We start from the raw sequence: 21,269 nt of genomic DNA on the forward strand, positions 1-21,269 counted from the left end.
AAAATGAACAGAGTAACCTCTCTAGATTTACTGTAAGACTACTTAATAAAGGAGAACTCATATTTTATGAGGATGGCAAGAAATTCCTCTGACAGCAGAAACAGGCTAAAGTGATTCCATAAGCCCTTACCATTACAACACTTCCCAATCTAACTTACAGTGAAACATAGCACCTGGATGCTATGTTTCACTGTGGATGGTAAAGGATGACTTTAGTTCATATTAGGGGAAGAATTACAATGAATTTTATGACTGTTCCTTCAGGAGGGTACTTCAGTTTATTTCTTTGCTGATATCTATACCACTTAGATGTCACTGAAGAGCAAAAAGAAAAAGATGGTATTCACAATTGAAGGACGAATGAATTTGAAAAGCTAGACAGGGTGCCCAGACTTGAGACAGCCACATCCTTCTCCTATGTATTTCCCGCTCTACCTAAGGTTCTGGCCAAAATCCAATAAAAATAAGCTTATTACTGCCAAGTTCAGAAGTCCGTGCTTGAACATATTTTGTTATTTAGTTATCAAGGAGCAGTTTTGCAAACACTTCAAATTCAGCTTTGCTGGGAGATGTCAAATGTGAATACACAAGAACTTAAGTTACATATTTAACGTCAACATACAGCAGTGACAGAACAGCAACAAAAACACATCTAAGTTCCTGCATAAGCTTGAGCAATAGTTCATGGCTTTTTAGTTTCAAACTAGTACAGGGTGTTTTTGCAACACCTTTAAGCGTGTGTCTCTGCCACTCATCAGCAACTTGCCTACACATTTCAGTCTTTTAAACAGGTAAATAGGCTTTTAAAATAGCTTTTAACAGTTTAATATAGATATCTGAATGCTGTCCTCCAGCCTCCTCTCAGGCAAGCTGCACTACTGCTGCAAGCCAGAGCCTCACAACGCCACAGTGACAGTGGGTGACTAGCTTCTGGAGCAAAATGCATTACCACAGAAACGGTAAGAGTGTATGCTACACAATCCATGTCAGCATCAAACAGAAACATTTAAGACTTTGTTGTGTGCTGCAGAGCATTAGACAAAAGAACAAGGAAATTCAAATCAGGTTAATAGGAAACAATAGCTGACATCAAGATTACTTAAGAAACTTGTTTCAACACTTAGGACATGGATATCAACACAGGCAAAAGGAGGCCTCATCATCACACTCCTAACAATCCTCATTATGTACTTGATAAATAAAACCAAAGTTGAACAATATATATCTACTCCCATATATCCCATGCTTTCCTTCATCTGCACTGTTGCTTCCACTTATGTCAGTCTTATTTTTGAATGGGTACAGGTGAAATTACGGCCAGAGGAACTAGTATTAGTAAGAAACACCAAAAAATTAAAATACTAGGGAGCCACATTCTCTTTCCTTTTCAGACCTCAGCAACAACTGCTGAGGAAGCAAATACTTTAAAAATCACACATTACTGAAACAGCTGAATGCCAGGAGAGGAAGTAGATGGGGATATGGCAACAGAGACTGCTCCTATTGCTCCCTCCTATAGGATGTATCTGAAGTTACACTGCTGGAAAGTTTTTATTTTAAAGTAATTAACAAGACTGTATTTATAATTAACAGTCACTCATCAATATTAGAATATTTACCATTGCTAGAAATTGACAGTGACTAGTTGTCAACAATATAGTAAGCTGATTAAAAAAGAATAGATTTATAAAGGTCATAACATAAAAAGAGACTTCTGAAGACTATTTGCAGCATTTCACTATGCACTTAAATACAGTCTACACAAACATCTTGTTTCAGTAATTCCACAAAGGTCTGCCAGAAGATAGGAACACTAAATTTAATGTACAAAACTATTTACTGATGGCAGAAATTTATGCTTCTCATTTAATATCTATTTTTAAAGCTTCGTACATTAATATGCTGAGTCAAAATGTTTCTGTATCATTCCTCTGCATATACTTTCCTATTCATTCTAATTATCTTACTAATACTAATTTCAGTCCAGATCAGCTTTGGAGTGATTTATTTGCATGTCTTTACTGCCATTATCAGTATACAAAATATAAATCAGTTCTAGGGCAAGATTAGAGAGGTGTAAAAAAGGAGGAAACTGCCCTGCCTTCACAGCCTTCAATGTTACAGCTCTACTTAAAATTACTTAAAATTGCTGCGGGTAAGTTAAACATGTACTACCCTTCTGTACTGTTGATCACCTGAGCTCATATTTCACAAATTGAAACTGATAATGGTTTCTGATTAATGGGTCAAATTTTTTTGCTCTACCACCCACTGCTAGTAAAATATTACTTTGAGAAACTTACCTCTATTTGCATTTTTCAATGTTTTTTTAGAGCACCTAAAAAAAAAAATCTCATAGATCAATATTTACATACAGTATTCAAACAAAAGCTTGACTTTAAGTATAGTTAATGTGAAATTTCTTAAGGCATTAATAGGTTGAAGGAACAGGTAGATGCACTTGGGTCTCAGTCTGAAGCTGACACAATCAAATAACAAAACAAAAACCAGGAACTGAGAAACTTTGGGTGCTTATAACCAAGTTTGAAGTGAAATTTAAGGCTTCCTCTGAGTTTGATAAAAGTTACTCATGCAGAAGCTCTTATACTTAAGTTCATAAGAGAAATAACACAAAGATAAAAGGCAAATTAAATTTATAAATACTTCAATATTTTACCTGAAATCTTTCACCCTGTTTATCCAGAAGCTGACTTGTATTACCAACAGATTTAAGCAATCTGACATTAGCTCAACGTTTCAGAACAGGAACAACTAGAGCAGTTAGAGAGGGGGTCCATTAGCTCTGGGTAGGGTACTCTGTGATTACTTTGTTATTAAGATGCTTCTCAAGTGCACAACATTGTGGTGCTCTGGTTTTAGCCACCGGGAGTTCTGCTTTTGAATGGTTTTGCAGTCCTGTTAGACTAGCAAAAGCCCACCTGTACCCCTTGTCCTCTCAACCTGGCTGCCTTTTCTGCTCCAACATCACAATTACTGTTATTAGCAATATTTTTCAATGTGTAACAGCACATTCAGTAATTCTTTTAGAACAGTACATTGACAAGGAAAAACAAAATATGCAGATGACCGTAACAGTCAAACTAATGACTCTTATAGATAAGGTAACTGCTAGCTTTTTTCGCTTACTTGGGAGAAAGGAACTCCATTTTATGTAGTGAATTTTCTTAAAATTTCAGGCTGCTGATGCTTTTAGTTTTGAAGTTTCTCACAACAATATCCTGAAGTGCCCTTATTGACTGCAACCAAAATTATGCTCTTTCAAGTTTGCTCTACAGTTTTCTAAATTAACTTGTGAACTAGGACCAACAGTCAGAAAATAACCACCTCACAAGTAAATATCTCAATTCTAGCTTACTGGTGTGAAAATATATCAGAGTTTAACAAGTGAAATGACTCAAACATTTCGTTTTAATAAATGAAATGAATCAAGTTAATAATTACTTAACTTTTTCTTAAATTTGAATTTAACAGACCACCAAATCCAGTGTTTTGGGTTTTTTCCACCATTTTAACTAGGTCTGCACTTAAACAATGCAAAAAATGGTATCCAAAACATCTTATTTGGTTTGACAACTGGTATTTTAAGAAACAAGTTGTAGTATACAAAGAATTGCACAAAATTAGAATTACTTAAAAGCTAAACTATCTTTGTCCCCAAGGTTGCCATGTCTCCTCCCTTTTTTAGCAAAAAAAAAAGCTAAAAAAAGAGATGTTTTACTCTTCTTGATGTTTTTGTATACCCCTATTCTAACTAGCTAACACCGTCCCCAGTATCTAATCAAGAGTAAAAACAATAAAGCAGTAGTCACCCCTCAGTCAAAAAATTTTGACTGAGGGAGACAGGCCACCTTCATTTAAGGGGGACAGGTCCCTTCATCCCAGAAAAGGGACAGATGTCAATTAGGTTTGGAAAATAGCTACCTGATGCCTTTCACAGTCAAACTTTGAGATTCATGCCTCCTGCTCTAGATATAAATGCCTTGTACATCATCACTTCAAAATGAAAAAGAAAACCTACCTAGTCCTGATGCCTTAAGAGGCCCCTAAGAAACGGAGACTAGACAGGAGTAAAGGAATAAAAGTAGGTATTTATTTGAAAGGCCTTCAAAGTACCCCCTGGGGAGCCAGAGGCTACTGCCAAGATGGATCCCAAGATGGACCCCAGGTCACGAGTTCTTCACACTTTTATAGGTTTGGTTCATTTGCATATCAGGGTAAATTCTCCAATTAAAGTTTCAGTTCAATGATGGAATTTCCCCTCCGCTGGCTCCCCTTAGAAGCTCTTTGGATTATACTTTTAGGTCTAGGACAGTCTGGGTGACCTTGGAGAGCAGGCCCGGAGAGGCTTTGTTATGTCTACCCAGCACAAGTGGGCAGAAATTAGCAAGCCACAAGAAACTTCAGAGTTACACACACTAGACACAGGATTTGAAAAATATAAAAGTTAAAACCTAAGGCATCAGTCCCTACATGCCAACTTGTTGGATATCTAGGTATCTCTCTGAAAAATTTCCAGTTTTAAACAGCAAAATCAGATATTGTAAGAAGTTCAGCAAGACTTAAAACAGTATTTTGGTTTGACAAACAAAAGATTTTGCAAATACAAGACCAAAAAAACTATCTATTTTGCTGAGGAGCCACGAAGTCAATAATGAAGACATGAAGAGTCCGTGTGCAAAAAATAAAAACTATGATGGAACAAAATGGGACAAACCTTAACTGATGTAGTTTCTCATGAAGTATTAATTTCGAAATAAATTCTCATCAGGTTCTCAACTCAAGTAGAAGATTAATATTACAAGAAATCATTATATGGATCTCAGGAGTTCATTTGCTCAAAATAAGCTTACTTATACAGATGTTTCTCACAACAAACAGCAATTCACTCCCCTCACTTTCTCACAGCACTGAGCTAACAACCTTTAAGCCAGTTTATCTAGTATTAGGTTAGAAATTCCAAACTACATTTTGAAACCATGGGAGAGACCTGGAGGAGGCAGTCTTTCAAATTATTATTAAGAGAGTAGCTTTCGAAATACGTCAGCACTGTGGTGCTCAAGTACCATCAATGTTTAGACACCAGAGAAACACCAGATCAATACATTTAATGAAAAGTTTAAGTAGAAGAACAGACTCTTGGTTACACGTGAACTATTTCCTCGTTTGCCTCACTGATGGCTTTATAGTAGTTTTAGATGTATCATTCCTCCAGTTCAGGGCCATGAATAAACATTTTAGAGCGATACTTGAAACACTTAATGGGGTAAAGATCCAGGACCTCAATACAAGAAAAGAAAAATACAATTATAACCCCCTCTGCAAATTCTAATGGTTTTTATGTTTGAACATTAGCTGTTTTACATTTCTCAGCCATCAGCTACTAATTGGTTCTGCTAAGCATGAAGTTTTTCTACGTCTGCTTATACTCATATTTAATATAAAATTAATTTTAAATCAGTGTTCCCTCTGTTCGGAGCACAATGAAACACAGTCAAAGTTTCGGTCTATTTTTCTTACTCCGAAGATCAACAACCTTGTGACATGCTACTTTAAATCTCACAAACACCCTTTTGTTAGCAAATAGCTTAAGCAGCCTACCAAAACTACCTACCCACTCAGTAAGCAACAAAGAACTTCAAAAACAAACAAAAAAAGTACTTTATGTAGCAGTAGACTAATGTTAATAAAAATAACTGTTTAGTACAGGAAATAATTTCCTCTCTTGATTTTATTCAAACTATTATATGTCAAAACACATTTCACCCGGAAGGAACAGCTTTTTAAGGAACTTTTTCTTGAGGTTTGGTAACCGGACCAGAAAGTTCCTTCAGAAAATGTCAGAGTAAGCAATACAAATCAGAACTCTTCAGTGCAATGAGATATTTTGCCCATCTTCTCCCACCCTCAGTCAAGTTTTTGGTTATAAAACTTGCATGAGCCAAAATAAATTAAAGGATGGATGAAGAGTTAGTTAAAACTAAGGCTCACTTAAGTGTTGTCCATACAAACTTGAACAAAAAATGGAACTAACTTCCAGGCTCCACGAATTTTTTTTTTTTCAGATCCTATCAAAGTTATATTGGAAAAATGTACTGTTTCTTAAATATTTTCCATACAAACTTATATAAAAATTACAGGACATAGCAGTAACCCCTCAATGAAAATACAGAAACAAGACATTTAGAGACATATTCTTCAAGAACCACTTATAATAACCTGAGTGAAGACTGGATTTGGACACTTCTGTGTTGTGTTTAACTATATCGAACACCTATTAATGTAAATACAGCACTTTTCCAATGTTTCTGGTGATAAGATTACTGTATATTTTTCTGAGATCAGCTAGAAGAACAGATGCACCTCTATACCTACAACAGTTATCACACAAAACTACTACTGTTATGAAGGCAACAGAATATTGCACTGGAAAGAAGATGTTAGTAACTCTGATATTCCATTATATACTTTCAACTTGAGTCTAACCTATTATTACAAGATTGCAGTAACTTCTGCTGTTTTCCTTGCTTTGTCTTGATCATGACATTCATGATACTTAGTTGCATAATACAAAAAGGATGCTTTTAAATAATGTATTGCTTTAACTACTAAATGTTTTGATGGTTTATTTAGAAGTGATGTGCCATAATAGTTTCTACTCCATTTAAGAATGAAAATAACTGCTATTTGCCTTAAATATTGCAAGAACTAGAGAGCAAAAAGGAGTATGAAAGAAACTGAAAAATGTCAAATAGCCATGAAACTGCAAACTACACATACTGAAAAAGCCGTAAGATTTGGAACAGTCAAGCCCAGTGTTATTATCTTAGATGCAAGATGCAAACTGAACTGTTTCTTGTCAGTTCAGCATATACAAGACTTATTACCACTTCCTACTTCTAGACATACTTTTCTTCTGTTTCTACAACATTCCAAAACATCCTCACTCTTTAAAAAATAAGCTGAAAATAACTTTATTAAAATAATGAGAAACGCTCTCATTAACTCTATCCCTATAATAATTCTAAATACAGGGAAAAAAATGGGTAGTGGAAATAACCAACCCTTCATTCTACTCCTTGAAGCATAAAGGCAGAGATCTGGTACAGTTTATTTATTTAAATAACTACCAAAATCTTGCAAAGCATGGAAGTTTAAACTGTCCAAACTTAAATCAATGCTAAGATATTATTTTTTTGAAGTGGAAAAACTGTATAATTAGCCAGGCATCCTTACAAAGGGAGGTCACTTTTGGAACGCTAGAATTTGTACTCCTCAATACTCATTCATGATCTGAAAAGGAGGTTCAATAAGACAACTTAATCTTACCAATAATACCAGACCAACAAAGCAAAATAAACAGATACCTCATTACAGGGGCTGAGCACTAATGGAGGTAAAAAAATCAGTGTTGAAAAACACAAGATTTTTTTTTTTTAAAAACAGTTCAGAGAAACAATTCCAAATTAACACTTAAAATGGCAAACTCGAAACTACTACCATTCAACGATCACATATTATAAGTTGGTGATTCCATAAACTTGCAGCTCAGAACTCAGCAATGGTTAAGGTGAGCCTTACAAAAGGGAATAGAAAAATAGCATGAAAAAGGTGATGAGCAGACTTTAAGACAGGATCTGTGTTTTTTCATCACTCATTCCTACAGAGGAGCATGCAATGACACAGACCGCATTTCTGCTTATCCAGCTTCCAGTTAAGTTCTGCATTTCCCCAGCTAAATGGTTCGGGAAACCTAGTCTGAATTTTAGCCTAGAGCTATCAAGTTCCATGACTAAACTAAACCATACCTGAAGACTCCCAAGCCTATAAACCAGTTTTTGAAATGCCAGTTCTATGGATATGCAATCCAGTAACTTGTTCAGTGTATCCTCCTGAGAAATTTCTCTCAGGTATTGCACTAGGAATAAATTGCAGTGTTGTTGTCTCAAGAACACTCCACTGTTAACTATATTTTTTCATTAGACTACAGGAAAGAACCCTGACTTTGCAACTTAATTCCATATGTTTTAATGTTACCTCTGTATCAAAATGAAGGCAAAATGCCAAGATATAAAGGGATGATGCATAGTCCAATTGAGATCATTTTTTTCTTAGAGAACCATTATCAAAAGGCAGCACTTTAAATTTAAGAACAGGTACTGCTTACTGCAAGGAATGGCCAATAGGTGAAATGTCTTAATTGCACACAGTACCTATACAGACAACACTTCAAGAAGCTCAAGGTAAAAATTCATACCTGCTTGGATATCTATAATAATTCGTATTCCTGTAATACCTATGTAACCCAGATTGAGAGGCCAGGTATTGTAGGTTACTGCTACACCTTGGGACAGTACCTATCTTGTTCCTGAAAACATAATGGATGTTTTGTGTACTTTCTACCTGATCTGAAGGGCTTGAAGGTCAGGTACTTTGAAAATGAAATTAGCTGAGTTCATTGGAAGATACAAGGAACAGATCAAGAGCTGAACTAAAATGCTGATGAAGAGTAGTGCCTTAAAAGACAAAGAGACAAAAGCCAGTAAGCAGATACAGTAAAAGTGGTCAAATGATGAAAAAGAGGAGCCTAAAACCAGAATGATAACCTAGAGAATTGACTCTAAGACTAACAAGTTAACATCTAGCATAGATAAGAAGCAATTCAATAATCAGTGAGAAATGGACAAAACCATGAAAACGTCACTCAAACATAATGAAAGCTTTTCTTGTTTCAAACTAGAGAGCTCAAGAAAGGCTCACAGTTGTTAGCTTCCAGTAAAGTCTTATCTATGAAGAACAAGTAAGCCAATTCCTTTGAAACATATTTAACACACAGCTTCAATCTTGAACTTTTATCTGTCATAAATACTGTGAGTACTTCAATGACTGTACAGAGAAGTTTAAACTCTCTGCAAGCACTGTGCTTGATCTAATGAGGGAATGAGAAATGAAATTAGAAAACAGAAAATTACATACCTTGTGTTGTTCTATTGCATCTACCCACTGTTGTCTGTGGTCTGGGTCCTGAGCCCGGAGGTACCAAACACTATCATTCACGCTGATGTCAAATCTGCATTCATCAAAGTCATGGGGCTGTGAGAGAAGAGAGTGTAAGAGTAGCTAAAATTAGCACCTTGATCAAAGTTACCTCACATTATTTTGACACTCAAACACTGATTAGAAAATCTGGTCTATACTGTCTCGAATTCACCCTATATTCTGAATTCTGTGTTGTGTAGCTATCTCAAATAATAAACATACACTCTCATAATGAAAGATGCCGGTCTTCTGAAATAGAATAGCCTGTGTGATACATTCTTATTAAATAAAATTTTCATAAATAAATTCCACACACAAACAAGTTCCATGTTTTCAAATACTTTGAAACAAATCCTTCAACAAAGTATCTACTATGTTGGAAAATATGCCTATATATACATTTTAATTTCAAAACAGGACAAAACTCTGTAACATTACTGTTACCAGTACTAATTTTAGATGAAATACATACATCACAGCAAAAAAATACCAGGATAGAAACATAAAAGCAGAGTATATCTAAACGACAAGCCAGAGCAGGAACTTAAGGAAGCTGTGACATGTACTGCCTCAACTATTTTCACCATGAGTATTTCACAGATAATTGGAAGCCACATGCATTCCTTTCACACATCTCCACTCAACTGCATCTAACTTTCAGTTCACATGCCTTAAATACTAATAAGCTTTTACTAATGTAACAATGAAACTGTTAAGGAAAGTACAGGGAAAACAATGATCTAATCTGCCCTATACCCTGACACTGTCAGTTCAAAGTTACTCCTTAGTAAACATCCAACTGAGCCCAATATTCCCCACTCTCTTCATCTTTGAAAGCCATTCTTAAAGACACATAATACAGGTGTAGCTGAATGCCTTTTTGAATTTGAATACAAAGAAAAAATACACATGAAAATAATTGCAGGAGGTTAACAGGCTCCAGGATAAAGGCTAGTGACACAGTCTGAAGGACCACAAATATTGATACTAGACACTGAAGACAAGTCTATGCATGTTAGGAATATCCTTTACAACACATGGACCACTCTGCCAATACATTCATCTTGCAGACTAAAACATGGTGAATCTCTCATGTAACACTCCACAAAAGAAAACCTAGAAGTAAGTCTCATTTGTTGTCATGCACACCATTCTAGTGTTAGTGAGATTTTTTTTCAAAGAATTGGGAAACCAGAAGCCACCTACACATTAAAAAAACAAACCAAAAAAACTCCAAACTTTCTCTTTTTCTGTTTTTAATATACTAAGGAAGAAGAAAAGTATAACATAATTCAAATTACCAAATAAAAAAACAAGCTAGAAACAGTTTAACAGAAGTGCATTAAAAAACCAAAGTGTAAGCTTAAAGCCTTGTGTATTTGGTCAAGCATCTGAATGCTCAATTTTAAAGAAATTTAGATTTCCCATAGGAAAAGTCTCCAGCAACTCTAAGAATTCACAATCAAGTCAAACAACTACAGCTACTAATTACCTATCTCAAGTTAATTGAATTCAAAAAACTTCCAAAACTGGTTCTGTACACTCCTTTGCCTTCACTGAACCAGGCAAAGGGGTGTAAAAAGGGACATGAGGTTGTTTGACCCCAGCTGGATGCCAGGTGCCCACCAAAGCCTTAATCGTTACTCTCAGCAGGAGAGAGGAGAGAGAATATGACGAAAAACTAATGAATTGAGATAAGGACAGGGAGATCACTCACCAATTAATGCCACAGGCAAAACAGACTTGACTCAGAGAAAATAATTTCATTTATTACCAATCAAATCAGAGTAAGATAATAAAAAAATTAAAGGCATCCCACTCCTTACCAGCCTCAACTTCACTAGCTATTTTCCTCTACTTCATTCCCCCAAGCACTGCAGGGCAACAGGGAATGGGAGATGCAGTCAGCCCAAACACTTTCTGTCACTCCTTCCTCATGCTTTTTCCCTGTTCCAGCATAAGAACTTTCTCATGGGATATAGACCTCTGTGGTCTTCTCCAACATGGGTCCTTCCTAAGGGCTGCAGCTCTTCATGAACTGCTCCAGTGTGGGTCCTTTCCACAGTCCTTCAGACACAGCCTGCTCCAGCATGGGTCTCCCACGGGGTCACAAGTCCTGCCAGCAAACCTGCTACAACTTGGGCTCCTCTCTCCATGGGGCCACAGGTCCTGCTAGGAGCCTGCTCCAGCATGGGTTTCCCACAGCCCGTAGATGCTCATGGGCTGCAGGGAGACAAGCTGCCTTACCACCGTCTGCCCCACAGGCTGCAGGGTAATCTATGCTCCAGCACTTGACCATGTCTTTCCCCTCCTTCCTCACCTACCTCTGTGTCTGCAGAGCTGTGGCTCTCACGTATTCTCAGCCCTCTTTCCCAATCCCTGTTGCACAGCAGTTTTTACACTTCCTCAAGTATCTTATCACAGAGGCAATATACCATCATCACTGATTAGCTCAGTTTTGGCCATCAGCAGGTCCCTCTTGGAGACAGACAGAACTGAGCCTGTGAGATATGAATGCAACTTCTGCATCTGCACATAGAAGTTGTATCTGTAGCCTCCCTGCTACCAGAACTTGCCACATAGACCCAATACAGGACACCAAGCCTCCTAGTCCAGGCCCCTCTTCTTCAAGCTGCATTTTCTATTATTACGATACATGTAAAAGAAGTTCCTCTGCTTTAGAACAGCAAACTTGCCAAGGCAATGTGTCATGCTTATATGCCTATTCCCAGCCGCTCGTCTGACAGGCCCTCATTCAGTCACGTGATGGGGGACATGCATCTACAATAATCAAAGATATTCCAAAAGATCAGCCAAACAGAAAGTGTAGGAAGATTAGCTATCAAGGTTTCTCCTGATGTGACAGCATTCGTCAGATTGATCTCTCATTCTTGAAGTCTTTTGGGAAGAGTTATAAGCAATTACATTATATGTGATTAGAAAGACTTGCCAAAATTAACCTTAAAAGCCTGCAGCACTACTGATGCCACACTTCCATACAGTGCACTTACTTCAGTTCACAACCATCCTTGCCGTCCCCTGAATCTCATCTCTAACCTAAACATTTTCTAATGCAACTTAAGACTATCACCTCTGTTCTTTTCAAAGGGAGGTTTTTGTACTCCCCTTCTTTCCAAAGCAGCTTTTAATATATTTGAAAATCCATGCCTCGTTGCTAAGACACGGAAAGAAAATGTTTTCTCTGAGGTCTAGCTAAAACTTTTAAACACTTTTGTGGGCCATTTATGGCATACACACTTCTGCATTACATGTAGTTAAGAGACTAAGTCATCTCTTTCCCTCTCTCTCTCTCTCTATATATAATTGACCAGCCAGTCAAAGGAGGAGATTGTCCCACTCTGCTCTGCACTGGTGCAGTCTCACCTCCAGCACTGTGCACAGGTTCAGGCACAGCAATATAAGAAAGACATAAAGCTATTAGAGAGCATCCAAAGGAGGGCCATGAAGATGGTGAAGGGATTGGAGGGGAAGCCTTATGAGGAGAGGCTGAGGACACTTGCTTTGTTCAGCCTGGAGAAGAGGATACTGAGGGGAGACCTCATTGTGGTCTTCAATAGCCTCACGATATCCTCACGAGGGAAAGGAGTGGGGCAGACACTGATCTCTTCACTAACATGACCAGCAACAGGACCTGAGGAAATGGCATGAAGCTGAGTCAGGGGAGGCTTAGGTTAGATATCCGGAAAAAGTTTTTAACCCAGAGGGTTGTTGGGCACTGGAAGAGGCTCCCCAGGGAAGTGGTCACAGCACCAGCCTGACAGAGTTCAAGATGTGTTTGGATGATGCTCTTGGGCACATAGTGTGATCCTTGAGGCTGTCCTGTGCAGGGCCAGGAGTTGGACTCAATGATCCTGATGCATCCCTTCCAACTCAGCATATTCTGTGATTCTATAAATCAGGTCTAGGGTTATACTGAGCTCAGTGTGCAGTTCCATGTTACAAAAAAAACAGCTGATCAGGTGATCCTGTTAGACCAAGTTGCTTAAAGAAAAAACCATTAACAAGGTTAAATATGCTTCAAAAGGAAGTTAGGCAGGTGATACATTATTAGCTGTTTACATATTTAACATCCTATAGTATGTATTAATTGACTATATTCCATATATTTTTGGCAACTGAAATAATTGTTCATCATCCTTTTCCTCTGTTTTTTTTTTTTTTTTTGAAAACATGCTTTGTTGGAAGAACCCTGAATTAACTGAACACAAAAGACAAATAAATCACCTGAATCATGTGATGTGTTTTTTTCTTAACACAAAACAAATCAGGTTGTTGTCGATTAACCCCCTTCTCAACCAGTACAGAGTTCACATTTCATTTTCACCAATAACTTGGCAGATTTCTGTATGTAACTCTTTGGCATCATCTGTTACTTTCTCCTCCCCGCAAGCTATAGACAAACTTCCTTGGTCTACCTCTGGCTGTAAGTGTGTATATTGTTTTCTGTAGCTGCATCTAGCAAAGATCACAAAGTGTTATTCACAACTTCTCAGGTCTGTCCTTTATTTTTCTAACATTCTCATTGTAGCGGGTTTGGTTTGTAACGGGGCAGAAACACCAATTTAGTGTAGTGGTTTGGTCCAAAATACTCATTACTGTTAACCTTCTGAGAGATGAGAATTAGGAGAAATGCAAAGCAGGCACCAAACTTGAAAGAATATAAGGAAGTTTAGTAATAGACCTAAAAGAAGGGAAAAAAAAAAATCATACCACACCTTCAGAACACTTCTCCCCCCACCTTTCTCCCTGCTCCCAGTGACAATGTAAAAAGACAACCCTTGAGATGTTCAGTCTGTTTATCACTTCCATAATAACCTTGTTCAGTCCATTTAGGAAGAGGAGTCTCTCTTGCCCATGATATGAAAACATTATCACAACGAGACAGCCGCCCGGGTTGGTTCTCTGCTCACATGTGAGTCCCTTCCCACGACTTGCAGCTTTCCCCACAACTGCTTTCGAGGGTCCACTCTTGAAATTGCTGGGGTATAATTTTAAGGTTGAGCCATTCAGAAACAAAAGTTCTCTTCACCCATCTCTGGGAGCATTTCATCTCTAAGAATAGAGGCCCTCCTCCTTCCCTGGGAGCAAAGGGTCCTCCTCATCTTCATCTTTAGGACTATCTCTGGGAGCATCTCTAGGAACTGAGGTTTTCTCCTTTTCCATTTGGAACAAAAGTCCTCATTGCTTCCATCTCTCCCCGTTCAAATTTCTCATGAAATTACAGCTGCTTCAGCATCTGCCTAGCTCAGCGCAGGTGCTTTTGCTCTCAAGTACAAGTTGAAGGCTCCACCCCCCATGCCTTCATGAAATTACAACAGGTACTCTGATGCATCATAGCTTTACAGCAGAATTTCAGCTCTAAGCATCTCCTTCTTCTCCCTCAGGTTTTCAGCTCTTCACAGCACTAAAAGGGTTAATCTCACCTAGGCCTTGCAGCTGGAATGTCGATTATCTCTGTTGCTCACATGATCTTTTGCCAGACATCGGTGCAGCTTCACCTGAATCTTGGCTGCACTGGAGAGGGGGAGCCGGGCTGCTCTGTCTGCACATAGCAGGGATGTGGGGGGGTTCCACGGCTGGAACAGGTCCATCGACTCCAGGATGGCCCGTGGCCTGGCCCGGCCTGGCCCAAGCAGGGCCTGCCGGGCCCGCTGGCCCCCACACGGGGCGCGCAGCCACCTGTGCCAGCGCCGGAAACGAGAGAGAGCTTGGAGGGGGGTTTGTCTATTCTTAAGTGTGGATCACAGAGGTGGTCACAACTTTAAGTGGCTTAAAGAATTGTCCATATTCAAACTGGCCAGCTGATAGGTTCTGTCAGGTCACAGAGGAAACTGTAAGCACCCCTTAGCAAGAACTTCCGGGACTATGCTTGCTAACCCATGACACTCATCAGACTAGTTTGACTCTCTCCTTTACGCTCCCTGGAAGTTCTTCCATTTCTCTTCACTTTCTTTCCTGTAGACCTCAACCCATTTCATTTAGATCTCTTTTTTTTTTTGAGGCTCACTGTTTCCAGCCTAGTGTTCCCTTTCCCCTTTCCACTCAGAAGCTGTTATAAAATGGTACAGTTCTTATCCAGTCACATGACAAGACTTTGGAGGATAAATAGGGATTTTCATCCGTAACAAGCGAAGGACATGTGCTGAGGCCAGGATATGTCCTAATGACCTTTCACAATCAAGATAAGGCAAGAAAGAGGAATGTTTTAGTTATGCAGGGAAGCAGGAAGCAAGTAGGAGTTCACCATCTACCCCTGGGCTTTAAAGCACCTTGGAGAACTTCAGCTGCTTTTTCCCACCCCACAGCAGTCTTAAGCAACAAACATAAATTGAGAGGGCACTGGGGAATAAAACCCTGATCAAGACACTTTGAATGGGAGCACCTGAAAAGATTTACAGCATTTTCAAAGCTGAGTTGGACAGACTTAAGAGTCTGGGGCAGAGGCAACCTCTGTGTATGTCAAGGGCTCCTTCGAGAGCCCACATGAAAAAAAACCAAAATCAACAAAAAGGCTCCACAGCTAAATCATAACTCCATTCAAGCATGTGCTGCAAGAAATAGGCCCCCAGCATCCTCAAACCCTCTTTCTGTATGACTCCTAACCTTTTTTCCAACAGAGAATCCTGCAGAAAGAATGGCAATTCCAAGTATTCAAGCATCCTAGATCCTTCCAAAACCAACGGATAATAGCTCTTAAATTTTAAACTTTTCTAAGTAAGAACAGTTTACAGGAAAAAACACTTACTTGGCTACAGTTACTGAGGAAGTTGGTAGCCAGCTCAGGTCTCATGAGTCATAGCTGATTGCATTGCCACAAAATCCTTCCTGCTATAGAGCTGTCAAGCCTGAGATATTCATAAAACAAGCTTCAGAGCAGTATCTGCTTGAAAAATACTGGTTCAGGTGCTTAAGGCAAATCACACAGGAAAGATTAAGTGTTTTTATATACTTTATAACCCTCAAGAGTACTCTGTGGGAGAAAAAACCCAAAACCAAGCCTTGAATGAAGAAACTTTCGCTTTCTCTCTCACTACTCCAAATGGTGTTCATGGCATTTTGTCCTTTCCTTACAGAGGAAAGCCAGCGTGATTCACAGCAGATACAACTCAAGTCTGCATATTACAATTATTAAAGTGTGCTTCTGCCACTATTCTCATTGCAGAACTAGAATTTATCTAAGCTAAAATTATTTTAAAATTTTGAAGGTTTTTCTTATTAAGAAAATCCTGAGCAGGGAACTATGACACAAGACAAACAGTAGAGGCCTACAAAAAATGAAAACTGCAATTCCTTAGTTCTCAGACATGAATGTCACTAGCATAAATTCAACAGAGGCTGTCATACAGCCTAAGCTGAAACACGAAACCTGATGTTCCCCTTTTGCTTCTCTTAGTGCAACTCAAAGCAACTCAAGAGAACTTCACATTCTTTTTTCCGAACAGGTTTGAGTATGGTGTCAATCAGAAGTTACTTAACTGAAAATTGAGAAAACAAACTCAAGTTTTGGTACAGATTTTTTTCTTTAAAAAATAGCCTACACATATATGCCTTAGAGTACCTAAAAGCTGAGTATTGGCATTTTTAGTAGCTTTAAGAAACAAAAAAAGACTTATCAAATAAAACTGACTTAAGTAAACTGTTTTGCATATATTTCATTGATGCAAATGCTGTAACTCATGCCTGCAGACTTTTTTTTTCTGCATGTAGCATGTGTATAGGGACAAATCACTCCACAATCATTTCTTTTCCTCTTAGAATACAACTTGGTGCATTCTGCCCTTTGCTTCATCTGCTGAGGAAATAGCAAAACACCACTTTACAACTCTGATTTACACGCATCTTTCATGTTAATACGCCTGTAAATCTTTTAAATACAGCAAACTTCACCAGTTCCAACTTAAATACCTCTTATGAAAGTAGACATGAAAAGTTATACCCTGGGAAACGAGATACAAGCCAGACTATAGCTATTCATAACCAATGTTTCCAGCTCAAAAGAGCTGAACACACAACTTTTTCCACATGAACAATGTCACTGTGCTACCATGCAAGGTAAAATTTATCTGTTGGTTAGTTTTTTTCACCATTTGCATGGGATTGAGGAAAGAGCGTCCTTTTTGCACTGTTCTTGAACTTCCTGAAATCCTCCAGTTACAAAGTACCTGAACAAACTACCACTTCCTCCACAAAAAAACCAACCCCCCTCCGCCAACAAACAAAAAAACCCTACCCCCCCCACCAAAAAAATTTAAAAAAAGAAAAAAAAAGAAAAAAAGAAATATGTTCAGAGTAGTTACCACAAACCTACGGATTTGCTTGTTTTCATAGATCATTCAATAGGTTCTGGACCTGGATGTATTCATTCAAATTCCAAAACCACCTCTATCCTCTCAAGTTTTCAACAGGAAATTCAAAAGATCACTCCAGGATAATATGGATAGGACAAGAAAGGACAGAGAGGCTCAAGCAATGATCAGAAAAAAATAAATTGCATCTGTAACATGGTATTACTTTCGAAACAGACAGAAAAAGAGCACTGTATTCACCCATAAGCAAGGAAACCTCACAACAGAAGGCAGCAAACTGGACAAACGGAGAAATGTGCATGCGATAATTTACGATGCAATGGACAAAACCAGTATCCTATGTTAAAAAAAGAGAAGACACAATATATGATAAGCTATAGAAATAACATACTAAGCACCTTAAAAATTAGTTTACCTGATGGAATAAGAAAAAGGGAAAGCAATGCAATGTAGCAGGCAACAACATTAAATAAAGAAAACAACAACAAAAAAAATCACTCCATAATTTTCAGTAAGCAACGTGTATCAAAGCAAAAAAACCATTGCAGTTACTGAGAATTGAGGCCAATACCAAAGTGCGTAGTTTGGCTGTGGGAATAAAGGCAAAAAAGAACTTATTTGATACCAGGAAAAAAAAAAAAGCTATACGAACACATTCTACATGAACCTACATTGAGACGCTAACAAAAACCCCAAAGTAAAAAGTTTACTTTTAAGATTTGTGCTGTACCACTGAAGGAATTAGTTCTAAAAGCACACATGAAAACTGTATTTCAGCTCCCATGCAAAACCAGTTTGGAACTGGGAAAAGCTGTGGTAAGTTAACTAGAAAAAAGCAAGTCAAAAATCTCAGCCAAGTTTCAAAAAATGCATGTCTTAAAATAATTTTTTGAAAGCATTTCATTTATGAGAGATCCAAACTGAGAAGAAATTGTCCTCTGCTTCCAAAATGTAAGATGTCTGAAAACATGCTAACTTATGAAAAAGCTTTGAACAGAAAGATAGTGAAATGAAGTACCACTGACACGATTTTGAATTTGCATTCTAGGTGGTGAATAATACTTAAAGTCATCAATGGAAAAATTGTATCAGCTGAATCACAATATGTATTTTACCAAATAATATAATGCATGGTTAGGATTTTACCAGACAAGACCAGTCAAAACACTTTAGTGCCTCATTAAATAGTAAATAGTAGTATTTTTCAAGTTAGACTATTTCTCTCCAGAGCCAATGAAAAGCTCGTGGGTCAAGATAAAGACAGGGAGATCACTTACCTACTGCCAGCACGGTCAAACAGATTTGACTTGAAGAGAACTGACTTAATTTTTTGCCAAGTAGAGTTGGATGGCGAGAAACAAGACAGAAGTAAAAACACAGGGACGAGGGATTGGGAATGAGGGCTATGGTCAGTTGGTAACAATTTAATTCTGCCACTCCTTCCTCATGCTTTTACACGCTCCAGCAAGAACTGTATCCATCAGTGCAATTCTTCAGGGTAAACTTGTCACAGCATGGACTCTTTGGAGGCTGCTGTCTCTGCCAGGACATTTCCAGCTGCCATGGCTGGGTTCAAAACAGGTTGCAATGTGGTCGTCTGGTCTGGTGTGGTTCTCTACACAAGTTACACAAAAATGCCTGCACAATGCTTTCCTATACAGGCAGCAAGGGATCTCTGCTCGGTGGCTGGAGCGTCTCTTCCTGCCCACACAGCTGTTTTCTCACACCTTTTCCTCACTCCTCTCTTTCTCACACACTGCTGAGCAGCATTTTTGCTATTTAACTCTTTTTACCTTGAGGTATCATCACAGTGGCGGTGGGTGGGGCTCAGCTGTGCCCTGCACTTGGTCTGCTGAAGCTGACCATGTTCTGTGCAGGACAACCTGGAATCTCCTCACAGAGGCTGCGTGACACACACCAGCCCCACCAGGTACGCTTAGTGCAATCATAAAAGGTCATCAAGATCCTTCTGTAACTATGACTTATTTTTGAAGACACTTGGCTTTAAAACTATAAACATTGAAGTTACTAAAGTAATTAATTTTGCAAGGATTTTTTAATATCAATATCTATCCTAGATCTAAGTCTCAGGATGGAACAACTTAAAGAAAGCATTATACTTCATTGCTTATAATACATTTTATTTAAAATGTACTGAAGTCCCAAAAGACACTGCAAGTTCTAATTTCATATATTTTTAATATTTGCCCCCAGTACTACCCCAAGAAAAGCCAAGTGGATCCACAAACCTGGTGAATTAAGGTCTATCAAGAGTCACAATACAAAATTCTGGTTTCCCTTTCTGAGTTCTAAAATCAGTAAAAACCTAATAGAAACACTGGACTACAATGTCTTGCCTTTTCTTGTTGTTATTCTTAAGCAATAAGAACCCACTTTTTAGTTACACTGACTGGCTGTATTCTTTTTACATTGATATGTACTGTATTTTTTTTACAACAGTATAGGAAAACCTTATTACAAACAAGCAAGTAAACAAGACAGTTCTATGCCTATTGAAAGTGATAAACCTTTAGCAGCAAAACATGGGATATCTAAATGCTTGTTCATTACCACATTAAAAAGAAAACTTTCTCATAATGGTATATTTACACATGTAGAAAAAAAGCTTATCAAGAAAACAGGCTTAAAAATATAAAAGCATATTAAATGTTTTTACATTCTTTGCTACTACCCAAATATTCCATTTCAGGTCTTTAGCCAGGGTATTTTCTTTTCAAAATGCCTTTCAACACTTATTTTCCTTTTAAATAATGATCTTACCTTTTCAAAACCTAGTTAAAGTAGAAAGCAGTGAAAGCAGAAGCATGGTAAGCTGAATTTAAAATTAGTTTGATAGCATGGTATGCAAATTTAAAATTAGCTTGCTTTAATCCATTGCAAAGAAGCTCTCTCATGGGAGAACTGCCCTTTTAAGTCTGGATCAAGTATACATTGTACGTTACTTTAGTACTGAAACCACATTTAAAATTTGAAATCTAGAGACCTCAGGTGTAAACCTGGTCAATCTGGTTTTCTGCACACCTGCTGAATAGATTCAGATGCAAAAGTGATCATATAAAACCAATTTTCATATTTTTTGTGAGTAATCATCTATCTTACAGGACAGTATCTTACAGCACATGATTTTTTAGATTAGTATTTTATCAAATTATTTCTGTGTTAATGAAGTAGAATTAGTACATAGTATCAAGTCATACTGTATTAGTTTATATGTAAACATACCCCTGACACTGCTATTCTCAAGTGCCTATTAAAAAACCAATTGCTTGCAATAGCAAGACCTAAAGTATAACAAATGTGCACTTGAAGTGTCAGCTAAACTTTAGTCGAAGACATGGAATGGCACTATGTTACTAGAAGAAAGAGGGCAAGACTGAAATAGTTGTAAACCAGCATGTGCTTGCAGCCATCACCTTAAGCGATCTACTAGTGAGTACGGATACATGTAAAAGCTCCACGGATTAGTGAGTTGGTATTAACAGATTTAGATACACACAGAGAGAAATCAAGATATAACTAGTGGGTCTGTCCTGTTTAAACATAGTCTGAAGAACTTGAAACTTGGTCTAACTCATAAAACTTACCTTTAGAGCTAATTATTAGTTACGGAAATTGAAGCATACATGTTATTGTTTTGGTGAGAACCAAGTCAAAGCGAATCCCTTGCAGATAAATCCATATGATACTTCTCAGGTTTCCAGTTGGAGCAAAATGTTTGCATTATCCAACAACAACATGCGTCAGCCAAAGGAAAAATAAAACCCAAGATAATTATATCATAGAAAAACATCAAGCTAGAATTGATTAGAAATCACCACATTAAATTTCTTAAGAATCCCATAATATACAGCAAGAAGCTAGAGT

At 37.9% G+C, this 21,269-nt stretch overlaps 1 protein-coding gene across 3 annotated transcripts in view; it reads right to left on the reverse strand.

The window, feature by feature from the left end:
• The window catches only part of CERT1 (ceramide transporter 1), an 80,992-nt gene that overhangs the window by 46,504 nt on the left and 13,219 nt on the right, over nt 1-21,269 (reverse strand). For 2 of the 3 annotated variants that reach the window (XM_039567723.1, XM_039567722.1), the window contains exon 3: nt 8,995-9,111. In XM_039567723.1, the coding sequence (XP_039423657.1) occupies nt 8,995-9,111 (117 nt within the window). Of the gene's footprint in view, nt 1-2,303; nt 2,331-8,994; nt 9,112-21,269 lie in introns of those variants that run through there. The other variant, XM_039567726.1, reaches the window with a different exon arrangement.

This window comes from Corvus cornix, chromosome Z (assembly GCF_000738735.6).
Source record: "Corvus cornix cornix isolate S_Up_H32 chromosome Z, ASM73873v5, whole genome shotgun sequence".
Lineage (NCBI taxonomy): Eukaryota > Metazoa > Chordata > Aves > Passeriformes > Corvidae > Corvus > Corvus cornix.